General features: G+C 36.8%; 1 protein-coding gene across 1 annotated transcript in view; it reads left to right on the forward strand.

Annotated features, from left to right (window-relative positions):
* Nucleotides 1-12515, forward strand: part of LOC118801193 (ribonuclease inhibitor-like) — a 95676-nt gene extending 83161 nt beyond the window's left edge. The window contains exons 6-9 of the mRNA XM_036561367.1: nt 5626-5799; nt 6024-6178; nt 9070-9190; nt 12338-12515. Of these exons, the coding sequence (XP_036417260.1) occupies nt 5626-5799; nt 6024-6178; nt 9070-9190; nt 12338-12515 (628 nt within the window). The remainder of the gene's footprint in view (nt 1-5625; nt 5800-6023; nt 6179-9069; nt 9191-12337) is intronic.
* The last annotated feature ends 409 nt before the right edge of the window (nt 12516-12924 follow it).

Below are 12924 nucleotides of genomic sequence, written 5' to 3' on the forward strand. Positions count from 1 at the left end.
GGTCACAAAAGAAGTTTGATTTTGACTTTGGTATACAGCACAGACATACATACATACATCATCTAAACCGCTTAAGACTGCACGATCAAATAGTGCAACAATTCAAGAATAAGTTTTTCAACATAAAATAGCAAAGAACCTTTGCTTTTTATCATTTACAGTGCAAAATAACATTAAAAGAAATCCAGAGAAATCTCTGTATACAAGGGACAAGGCCAAAAACCAGTATTAGCTGGCCATAATCTTTGGGCCCTCAGGCAGCACTGCATTAAAAACAAACATGATTCTGTAGTGGAAATGACTGCATGGGCTCTTCTGAAAACCACTGTCTATGAAAACAGTCCGTCGCTGCATCTACAAATGCAAGTTAAAACTCTAAAATGCAAAGAAGAAACCAAATATAAACAGGATCCAGAAATACTGCCACCTTCTCTGGGCACAAGCTCATTTAAAATGGACTGAGGGGAAGTGGAAAAGTGTCCTGTGGTCCGACGAATCAACATTCGAAATTCTTTTTGGAAATCATGGACACTGTGCCTTCCAGCCTAAAAACCACTCAGCTTGTTATCAGTGCACAGTTGTAAAGCCAGTATTTATGATGGTATAGGGGGGCATTAGTGCACATGACATGGGTGTTGTGCACATCTGTGAAGGCACTATTAATGCTGAATGATACTATATACATGTTTTGGCAACATATGCTGCCATCCAGACGACGTCTTTTTCAGGGAAGGCCTTGATTATTTCAGCAAGACAATGTCAAACCACATTCTGCACGTATTACAACAGCATGGCTCCATATTAAAAGAGTGTGGGTGCTAAACTGACCTGCCTGCAGTCCAGACCTTTCACCCACTGAAAACATTTGGAGTGTTATGAAATAAAAAATATGACAAAAAAACCCTGAACTCTTGAGCAGCTGAAATTCTAAATCAAACAAGAACAGGAAAACATTTCTTAAGGAAAACATTTCTTAAGGAAGTGTTCTGTGACATTCTCACTGTCTTTAAGTGTGAGATTAAAGACATCTTTTGGTTAAGGAGCCTTCAATTGCCGTTTGTTTATGTTTGATTCTGGCCTGTTTCCTTGGTAGTCCTTTGTTCTCCCTCCCACAGTAGTGTTTAGGCAGGAATTCAAAGTTTCTAGGCTCATTGTTTAAAGGATGCTCCCGTTGAGCTTATTCTATCTCTTTTGTGGTGGTGCAGCGGTAGCACATGCACCTTCCACCCAGAGTGAGCCCCACTTCTATCCTTAGCTGTATTCCTTTGTCTAAGTAGTTCTGCATTAGGGCTGTTTTTGAGCCTTTGTTGGTGACACACTTGGTTTGAATTTCCCTCTAAGTGAGTCACCCATTACATCTCTTTGCCACACAGTATGTAATATCTTCTTTAATACATTTCACATAATATTATGAGAATATAACCACATAATATGAGAATATAACCAGTATAGTAATTCTACAAACAACTGCTACCCATAAAACACACCAGACACCTGCTGATTTTCTCTTCACATGTGCATGTTTTCATTCTTAATTTCATGTTTCTCTGTTTACAGAACTTATAAGAAGTATACCTGCAGTGAAAGAACTGGAAAGAGGTAAAGTGAACTTTATTTACTATTTTTATTTTAGAAATTAGCCTATATATATATATATATATATATATATATATATATATATATATATATATATATATATATATATATAGCAGTGTTGAGCTGAAGGAGAACCACACAAGTAAACAGTGAAACAGCAGATCTATTCACAAACAGCATTCTGAAATGGGTATTTGGGGATGTGGGTAAGAATCTAGACTGAACATGAAAAGAGGCAGCAGCTCCAAAATTGTTCTGTGAAGGAATGTGAGACGTGTGGATGTAAGAGATTAGCTGATTGATGGTGGTATCAGGAATCTAATTCATTTAATGTTGCTTACGTTCCAGCCTCCCGTGAACCACTCTTAGTGCAAATGCTAAACAGGAAAAAAGGTTTTCCTGACTAAGTACAGGCACTAAATCCTATCCTCATTTGGTTGTGGTTGTATACAGCTTCATCCCTTTACTGACTAAATGCAACTGAATGATTTCATCTGTCCCAAATTGTAAGGGTTGGCTCCAGGGCTAGGCCACCGCCAGGCACCAGGGCGAGTCAACGACCCAATCCAGCCAAATGAGCCACATCTGCTCAGGGGGCTTTATAAGGGCTGGCAAGAAGACACACTTTGCTGAGTCTTTGACCGGCTGGTAATTTCAGGTAGAAGCTCTAGAGGGAATTTCTCTCGAGCTTCTTTCTCTCTGTCACTTCTCGAGCCTATTCTCTTTCTCGAGCTGTGTAAACGTAAAGCAGGAGAAGGAACAAGTTTATCCCTTTCTCCTCTTCGTTCTCCTTCGGGCATTCTCTTCTGTTGGGAAAGTAGTTTTTCAGTTAGCATTTCCTCAGTCAGTCTTTCCCCTGGCGTCCTTTGTTCTGTTCCCGCCTAAGCCTTAGTAGGTGGGTTTTCATAGTGCCTTTTGTTTTCTACCTGTTTTCGGGCGTTCCCTTTTAAGGCGAACCCTTCCTGCACCACGTGACGCAGCCTCTGTAGTGCAGTGGTAGAACGCCGGAATACAATGTATAAAAACAGAATACAATGATTTGCAAATCCCATAGATGCATATTTTATTCAGACTAGAACATAGAACACATATCAGATACTGAAAATGAAACATTTTACTATGTCATGAAAAACATTAACTCATTTAGAGTCACCAATAGCAACAATAGCACAGCATCAACACCACCCCCGAGTGTTCTGGTCTTATCTAATGCTCTGCAAACCACAGCAGAAACGGTGGAGAATGCTGTACTGTGATCTAAAGGGTTATTAATGGCCTGTGGTAATGTATTGCTTTAACAAGTTTGGCTCAGTAAAAAATACAACATTATTTGATTTGTTTTTAAATTATTTTAAAATGAGTCAAATTAAATTTGACTCATTTTAAAGAATTTTAAAGTCAAGTGGATGACCTCATATACAAGGTCTGTAAAGCCAGATTCTAAAGACTTAAAATGTTCTAGATTTTCATTTCTTAGTCTGTGTATTCTAGAAAATGATGGAATGTACCACAAAATGTACATTCAAATTTAATAATATTTTGTATTCTGTCATGTTTATTTTTTTTAATAATTGGCAACATATGGATCTTTATTATTTTATAAAGATTTTGTGAGCTGTGGTGCTGAATGATGTGGTTGTGTAAGCTGAATGATGTGAATGACTACAGCAATATTACGCAGTCATCAGGGGTGTTCTATGTGATAAACAGCATCACGTGACTACTGTTATTTGATGTTATTTAAAAATGTTTGGTTCAAATTAATTTTAACTTCTTAGTAAAACACACCCTTTGTTAACCATGATGCCTTGGCATCATTAACCTTTAACAGTCAAACTTTGGGTATAATAAAGAAACTGGAGTTCTGTAATTAGACAGAATTCATTAAATTAAATTAGACAGAATTAATTAGATCTGTAATTAATTAATGTTAATAGTGGTAAAACAATAGCAATTAAAAACACCACAGTATGAGTCTTGCAGAATAACATTTGTACAAATTGTACAAATTAATCTCTGTGGCATTTATGCTTTTACTTTTTTTAAATAAAACAAATGTGATGTTTTGATGATTTTAATGGCAGCTATTTTGAATGACATTTTTAAACTTTAGAAATTATTGATTTCTCCTTTAGTATATATTTTTGTAACTACTTTAATGACACAACATAGACAAGTAGATCAATATCTTGCAAATGGTTTGTGTATATACATTTTCTGAACATATTCTGAATTCTAAAATTAAACAAACTTAAACACGTATACATACATATTTAACTATTACATCTGCTTTTTATCTTGAACACCCCATCAGTGATATCTGCTTTACCGAAGTTAGAAGACAAGTTTAATGATGCATCGATGGAAGGTGCCTTTTTTCAGTCTGAAGAGAAGCAGTATGGTGACACATCAGTGTGGGCTCGTTTTTTGAACATACTACAATTTTGCTCTCAAAGGAAATTAAGGAAAAGGCTGCAGGAGAAGGTGGAATCTTGCTATGAAGTTGAGTGAGTATATTCATTCTACACTACAGTCATATGCAATAGTTGGGTCATTGAAATGTATGACTTTGTGAAATGTAAATAAAAACAAAAAGCAGTGGTTTGTAAATCCAATTTGATTGTTTTTTTTTTTGTAAATGTATGGTCATCCTGAAATTGATGCCTACATGCTTCTGTGAAGGATATCACTGCATGGACACCGTATGGGAGTCAGGGTCTGTCATGGTATTGGGGGGTGGTGTTTGTGGGTAATTTGCACATCTGTGAAAGGACCATTAATGCTGAAAGAGATGTACACATTTTGGAGCAAAGGGACTACAAAGGACCAGTTTCAGGCAAGAGATGTGGAATTTTGGGTTAATTTGCATCGAGCAGGGAAGGAGGAGCATGTAGCTAACATCCTTGACCATGCTGGGCCACCAAAAAAGTGTGAACAAAAATGACACATGAACATTACTCCCCATCAGCACAGACCAACATGAACATTACTCCCCATCAATACTCCCCTCCACACAGACCAACATAAAGGTTACTCCTCATCAGCACAGACCAACAGTAACATGACTCCCCATCAGCACAGACCAACATGAACATTACTCCTCATAAGATATATACAAATAAATACATTACAAACTTAATTTAATAAATAAACAAAATATATAATACAGTCAATGTAATGGCACCCATTTAGAAATATTATTGTTGTCAAGTTCAAAGTGATTGTCATATGATCTTGTGCGATCCATGACTGTAAATACAGGGTGTCCCCAAAAAATTGACACCATTTGAGATGTGAATATCTGAGTAGCTACATGTCCTCTGCAAACGAAATAAAATAGGCTTCATATTAAACAATATAAGATTTATTTATCAAAATTCAAAGAAGAAATCAGAGGGATGTAGATTTTTTAACCGATTTCACGGCTTCACAAATGTAATATCTTCCAATACTGGTGGTTTTCATGATTCTTTTGCCCTGCACAGACAGCCTTCCTCTTTGAATTTTTTGTGCCATGTCCAAAACTGCTTTCCAGTTGGTGCATTTGTATTGATTTTTCTCAAAAATGCCACTGCACACACTTGTTTGACAGTGTTCGAACAAATTCTAACATACAAAATGCCTTTTCATTTCTAATGAACGCCATTCTTCAACCTGAAAAAAAAAAAACATTAAAAATTAAACTTGGTTCATTTTTGCACATTTTGTTAGAATTTGAGATCATTTGTGGTAGATTTGGCTATGTTATTACATTATGAAATTATGTCAATTATTTGGGACACCCTGTATAAGGAGAACAGTCATTTCTCCTTACACTGTTTTGCAGTTTGATTTGTGCAGTAGTTGATATTTTGTGTTATTGATATTTTGTGTTTAAAATAGATTTATAAAACCTGTTTTAGTTTACATATGTGTGTGTGTGTGTGTGTGTGTGTGTGTGTGTGTGTGTGTGTATGAGAGAGAGAGAGAGAGAGAGAGAGACTGAGAGAGTGACTACAGTGTCCTGATGTATCATCATTTCTCTTCCAGGCTGCGTCATTGTGGTCTCACAGAGAAAAGCTGTGCAGTTCTGGCCTCAGCTCTCAGATCAAAGAACACATCACTGAGAGAACTGGACCTGAGTGAGAATAAAGTGCAGGATTCAGGAGTGAAGAAGCTCTGTAAGGGACTGAAGAACAAATACTGTAAACTGGAGATACTGAGGTAAGATCATTATCTGACTACACGCTCTGTACACTACCTCTCTCTGTTTCTCTCTCTCTCTCTCTTTTTCACATTCTCTCTCTCTCTCTCTCTCTCTCTCTCACTCATACACATACACACACATATGTGAGGTTCAATCTGTTACTCATTACTTCTTTGTGTATTGTGTATATGTGTGTTTGTGTTGAGCTGTAATTGTGAAGAATTTTTCCTCCTCTCTACAGGCTGGAATACTGCAGTATTACAGATAAAGGCTGTGTTGCTCTATTTAAAGCTCTGAAAGCAAACCCCTCACACCTGAAGGAGCTGAATCTGAACAACAATGATCTAGGACACTCAGCAGTGAAGAAGCTCTCTGAAGTACTGAAGGAGGAAAGCTGTAAACTTGAGAAAATAGAGTGAGTTACTGACTTACTACTTCTACATCCCTGTCTTTAAACTAATTAAATAACCCAACAACACTATCATAAGAGTTACCAGTAGACCTATATAAAACCTCCAAATCTATTTGCAATCTCTATTCAACACAGTTAGCAAAACATTAGGGTTTTTAAGCCATTATAATGCTAAACCTGTAAAGGAATGGGCTCTAAACATTAAAACACAGACCCTAGGAAAAGAAAAATAAGTAAATTGGCATCAGATGCTGTATCGGTATCTTGGTCTGTGGTAGGGGTTAATTGATTGGGGTTAGATTCAGACAACATGTATGCCCAGGCTCTAACTTGACAAGCAAAGCATTTGCTATGGTTAGTAGCAAAAGGTATGGTCCGTGATATGTAGTAGTCACAGAAACATTTAGATTTAGATTTAATGCATCAGTTGCCCTTTCTTTTTAAAATTTTTGATTTTGATTTTTTGCATTTTTAGCTACTCCGTTATGTTCCAACCTATGATATGAGCTAGTGAGTGCATACTCAGTGTCCACCTCAGGAAGTGTGCCTATTTGGTTATCAATGAAGAGCTGAATTCATCAATGACACCATCACTCCCATAACCACAAATATTAACCCTTTGGGGTCTGGGGGCATTTTCTTGATTTTTGCATATATTTTTAAATTCACCTTTAAAGGCATCTGCTTATGACTTGATACCCACATATTACAAATCAAAATGTTCAGAACAGTCTCAGCTCTCTTTATAATGCCCTTTCGACCTGGAACAATGGTGTGTATGAAAAAAATAGTAGATAAATATTCTACTCATCGCTATTTTCCAAAAATGCTGCAGCAACTTTTTACACACCACTTGTTTTTTTTCTGCTGAGGTGACTAAACAAAAAATTAATTGTTTTCAACGTGATGGGTCAGTCCTTAGAGATTTCCTGCAGAAAAACAATAAATCCCAGCTATTCACAAACAAAACTCTGTAGGCCTTTTCTTCATCAAAATACAAAAATTCAGTGACAAATCTGGGCCATTTTGTTTCCTCTGAGCGTATGGTGTGTGCCACAGCAAGCAAGACAGAACTTAAAATACCAGTAGTCTGCATAATTCCACTTTAAAAAATGGTGAAGCCCCTGCCTGCGAGCAGAGCTTCAAAACTCATGGCACATGATCCAACATGTATGCCATCTTATTCCACAGGCCACCTGTTAAGACTACACTCAAAAAAAAGACTCTTTAAATTTACTTTTTTTTCTTGCATCAAAAGGTTACATGATTTGTTAAATTATCTACATTCGGATATAATTTTTGAATAACATTCACTCGTTAATTATAAGCAATGTCAACTGAAATATATTTTTTAGAATTTACTTTAACAGTGTTATAATAAAACAGAACCAGCCAGATGCTTAGGGTAAAAGTTAAGAAATTAGGCTTTACTGAGAAAGGGCTTGACAATACTCATAGTGGAAAGAGAAGCAGTGGTCAAATCCAAAAAGGCCAAAATACAGAAAAAAACAAACATAACAAACAATATCAGGCAATCAGATCCAAAAGGGCAAAGGCAAAAAGACAAAGTAAAAAGTTCCAAAAAAACATGGTCAAGAAACACAGAAGGCAAAATACGGACAGAAATGCTAAGTAGCTCTAAGGGACTTTAGACTAATTAGACTTTGCTAAAGCCTGGGCTTGTATACTAAACTACAGCTGGTCAAATGACATATGATACAGGTTACACTGTAAAAAGTGGCTTGTCAGATCTACTTTTAAAAAAAAATACTTTGTTTTAACAAGCAATTGAACTAGTTTTATTCAACTTAAAACATTTACTTTTACAAGTCATCTTTGAAACCTGTTCAAAGACTAGCACATTTTGAACAAACTCTCACACAAAACATTTGCTTGAATTTTAAGAGATGTTGACAAATACAAATGCAACAATCATTATTGTTCCATATGACTTCAACAGTGTTCAGAGTTCATGGTTTTCAAAGTAGGAACTAGTAATGATAAATTAGGTTCCTTATATTTCCAGAATAGACCAAAGTCTACTTCGACTACACTTGGATTTTGTTCTACAAACCAAGATTGTTAGGTGTGAGCTTTGCACCATCCATGTGCAGGAGGATTTTCTGTACAAATTCATAGTAGTATTTCAGCTCTTTGGGCTAAGCAAAATTCAGTTCATGGATAATTTCAAGCATTACTGCACAGATGCAACAGATTTGATGTTCCCCAGAATAATGTCTCTGTATACGACAGTGCTGACATCTTCAAATTCTCCAAGAGCTCCACCCTCTATTTTGATGACATAAATGCCCATTTTAGTGTTTTGCTGCTAATGCAGGATGTCTTCACCTTGAATTTCCTGCAAATTAATCTTGTTATAAATACTTACTCCATTGTACAACTTGTTCCCTAAAGAGTAAGTTCACCCTATTTCACATTTGAGCTCTTCTAAATACTTATCGTATGATTTTCCAGGCTGTTTTCTCTGCTGTATTTTGCTTCTTTTGTGGCTTGTCAATTCACTGTTGCATAACACTCACAGTTAATTTACAACCACCGACCTTTGAAAGTCACTTCTTCTCTCGTCTTATTCTTGAGACCCCTGGAAAGAACCCAATTCAGTCGACAAAACAACGTGAGTATCAGTATTGCAGACCGCGTCTGTTGCTTTGCACTCTGAGTGCTGCATGCTTAGTTATGCTTCTCTCTCCATCACTAGTGACAGCAGTGTTACTAGCTTTGTTTGTGAGTAGTGTAAGTTAGTTTCATGTTTGACTGAGAAGATTATACACTTAGATGTGCATCCAGAAGTTAAAAAAGAGCAGGACTGGTCAGCAGGGCTCAGACTCACTGTTAAAAGCTCTGTGTGCCTCAGGGAGAACAAGCACACCCTCGACTCTGGCAGCAGAGCCCTCACAGCGGGGCAATAGCTGCAAAGCTAAAGCTAAAGCTACCCCACGCGAGCACCATTCATCACCCATTCACGTGTCCAACAGGTTTGCTCCACTCAGTGAGACATTGTCAGAGACTCTATTGAAAGAGCTCTGGTCATAGGTGATTGTATTTTACATCACATGAAAATAGTGACCTTATAGAGCCCTTAGGGCCGTCAGTAGCAGTGAACTGAATACTGGGAGCCAGGGCACCGGACATTACGGGGAACCTGAGGCTGCTAGCCAGCTGTAGAGATTTGAGGATAGTCATTCATGTAGGTACTAATGACGTTTATCTGTGGCAGTCAGAAATAACTAAAGATAACATTAAAGAGGTGTGTAAATTAGCACAGACGATGTCCAATGCCATATTATGCTCTGGCCTCATCCCAGTTCTACATGGTGCCGAAATCTACAGCAGGTTATGGTCGCTGAATTGCTGGTTGTCCAAGTGGTGCTCAGTTAGACAATGTGGGATTTGTAGATAATCAGTCTACATTTGAGGGCAAGCCTGGTGTTTTGAGTCAGGGTGGTATCTACCCCTCACGGGAGAGTGCTGCTCTCATTTCATGTAGTTTAGCGCGTACTCTCTCAGATAGCCATCAGTGTAGGATAGTTAGTCGCTGACAAACCAGGGCCAGGCAGACAAACAGGCTAAAACAATGGTCTACGAGCTGCCTTAAGACGCCACAGGTTCCACCCAATTGAGACTGCATTTGTCCCTGAACACAGCGTTAAAAATCCTTGAAAGTTTGCTCTAGTAACTTGATTAATATCAGACCAGTTTTACCAGCTTGCTGTTACAGCACCTTTGGTCTAAAACTAGGACTGCTTAACATAAGATCTCTTACATCTAAGCCATCATTGTAAATGAAATTATAACTGATCATGATTTTGATGCTTTGTGCCTCACAGAAACGTGGATTAGACCCAATGAACACTTTGGTCTAAATGAGGTGTGAGCCAGAAAGTAGGAAACAATTATCTTTTTTTGAAGTTCTTTTTTCTTAATGTAAGTGATCAAAGAACAATAAGAATTCCTTTTCACTCATTACAATCTACAGGCTGCCAGGGCTGAATTCTCAGTTCTTACAGGAATTCTCTGACAGTCTACCAAGTTTAATAACATTTTCAAATAAAGTACTACATGTCGGAGATTTTAATATCCACTTTGATAAATCTCAGTAAGTAAGGCATTTATTTCTATCTTAGACTCTGTAGGTTTCACCCAAAATATAAAGGGGCCACTCATTATAGCAGCCACACTTTAGACTTAATTCTGACCTTTGGTGTACACATAGATAACTTGTGTCCTGAAACCTGTGTTCTGAAACATGTAGAAGAGCTGGTTGATGTGGAGAGAGAGTGGAGAGAGAGAGGAAATGTGCAGACGACTTTAATAATGGCATTATTGGAGAAACAGCTCTGTGTTTGACACTTTTATAATATTCTGTTACAAACTGTCTTTTCACTCTTGTTTTGTATGATTTTGTTTATAAGACACATTAATCAACACTGCTGAATCACTGCATGTTTTGATGCTGTGTAAATCCTCACTCTGTAAAAGATTTCACTGTGAAAATACAGTAAATTACTGCTTACTAGTTTTGTCACTTTCACAATAAATTAATGAACCATATTAACAGTAAATTACAGTAAAATACCAGCTGTATACTGTGAATATACATTCACCTGGACTGGATGTTTTTTTACTTAACAACTGTAAAAGTTATGTAAATTTAATATTCAGTAATGTACTACACAATTACATGTGAAACAACATTTAAAAAAAAAATATATTACTGAACATATTCATCCACCATGTTTTGCACTGTATTCACAGAATATCTCAAACATGCATTTTTAAAATGTAAATTCACCTTTAACAAACATGTTTATTTGTTTATAGTTTGCACAAACTAAAATCTTATATCTTGCAAATCTAATAATCAATAACATTTCTGTCAACTTTTCCATGTTTCAGCATTTAATAATATGAAACACAATATAAAACTTTAATCATATTTAAAACATCAAGACATTAATCAATTTAACTCTCACTTGCTGTCATATCCCATAATGCTCAACTTCTTCCCCACTGTAAGTTGCTGTGTAATTTGTGCACACACCAGGGCTATGGGAATCACAGGGCAAAGATCCACCACTTCCTTTTCTTTTTGGTTTGCCTCCAAGCCTGTTTTCACACCTAGTTTGTTTGCTAAAGATCCTACCCAAGTTTGAAACTTTTTTTTTATTTAAACTTTCATTTAAAATCATAGTGAGATCCAGGTACATCCCTCAACTGTATTCATGATAAAATGTATGGCCAAACCTACTGCATGAAAAAGACCTGATTCAGTTCACTGCTGGTGGTAATGCATTTTTTACATCCGAACCAAATGAGAGAACTGAACATAAGTATGCTTTTAGTGCACATCAGAGATCAACTGTCTGCATAATATGTCTGTTTAACATTTAATAAAAGCTCAGATTGCTCTTGCAGCACAAGCTGCTGATAATAACGGCAGATGATCTATAAGATAATGGCAAAGAGAAGCTTTTGATTTTAGGGTTTTAGGAAGTGGCTTAGAAACTGTGTGTGTGTGTTTGTGTGTGTGTGTGCTTTTGATTTTGGTGCATGGAGCATATTTTTGGACACATAGATAAAAAGCATCTTTGTTTTCTGTTTTCATGTTGGCAAATATGAGAGTTTTAGAGCACTTACCTCCCTGCAAAATTTCAGACCTAACAGAAAAAAAGCTGATATTCTTCAGACGTGTTAGCAAACTTGTCTATCTGAGTGTGAAAACAAACACTGACACTGTTTATCAGTAGGGTTATAGACATATGTTATTACAATACATGTTAATTTTAGTCTATCAGTGGCCTAGTTGCATTTGCCACTTAGCCAGATGTTGTTGTTTTTTTTGTTGTTGTTTTTTGCCCCACCACTTTGGAAGGTGTGGCACCACCTCAACACGCGCGCGCACACACACACACACACACACACATTTTCACTGTTTTACTCACACTTTTTTCTACCCACACAGTAAAAAGGATTCTCTCTGATTGTGTGTGTGTGTGTATGATTGAGATTGAGAAAGAGAGGGGATGTTGTAAAAATTGCCTTATGTTAGTCAGTCTGTTACTCATTACTTCATTACTTCAATGAACTGCAATTGTGAGAAGTTTTTCTTCTTCTCTGTGCAGGCTGGAATACTGCAGTATTACAGATGAAGGCTGTGCTGCTCTGTTTGAAGCACTGAAATCAAACCCCTCACACCTGAGAAAGCTGAATCTGAACCACAATGAACTAAAAAACTCAGCGGTGAAGAAGCTCTCTGAACTACTGAAGGAGGAAAGCTGTAAACTGGAGAAACTAGAGTGAGTTACTGACTTACTGTCCTATATTCCTGTCTTTAAACTACTTAAACTACATGTTTTCAGTTTGATTTAATTGTTTGCTATAATTTTTTTACCATTAGTTGACTTGTTCCTGTAAATAGCATTACCTAGCTGGATCAGTTTCATCTTTCCTCTGCCTCAATCAGAATCAACATAAAATTAAATCCAATAAATTAAATACAGAAAAAAATATATAGATATACACAAAAAATAGTACACAATAGTAAAATAGTACACAAATATAAGGATTTGCAATGGAGATAGTATAGCTAGGCCAAATACTGGAGTGCAACTATAGCAGCAAATATAAATGCAAAGATTTTTTAATAAAATGTGTATGCAACATCAAAATAAAGTGCATATGTGCACTGACTACAGAGAGGAGAGTGGAA

This window comes from Colossoma macropomum, unplaced genomic scaffold (genome assembly GCF_904425465.1).
Source record: "Colossoma macropomum unplaced genomic scaffold, Colossoma_macropomum, whole genome shotgun sequence".
In the NCBI taxonomy this organism is placed as follows: Eukaryota; Metazoa; Chordata; class Actinopteri; order Characiformes; family Serrasalmidae; genus Colossoma; species Colossoma macropomum.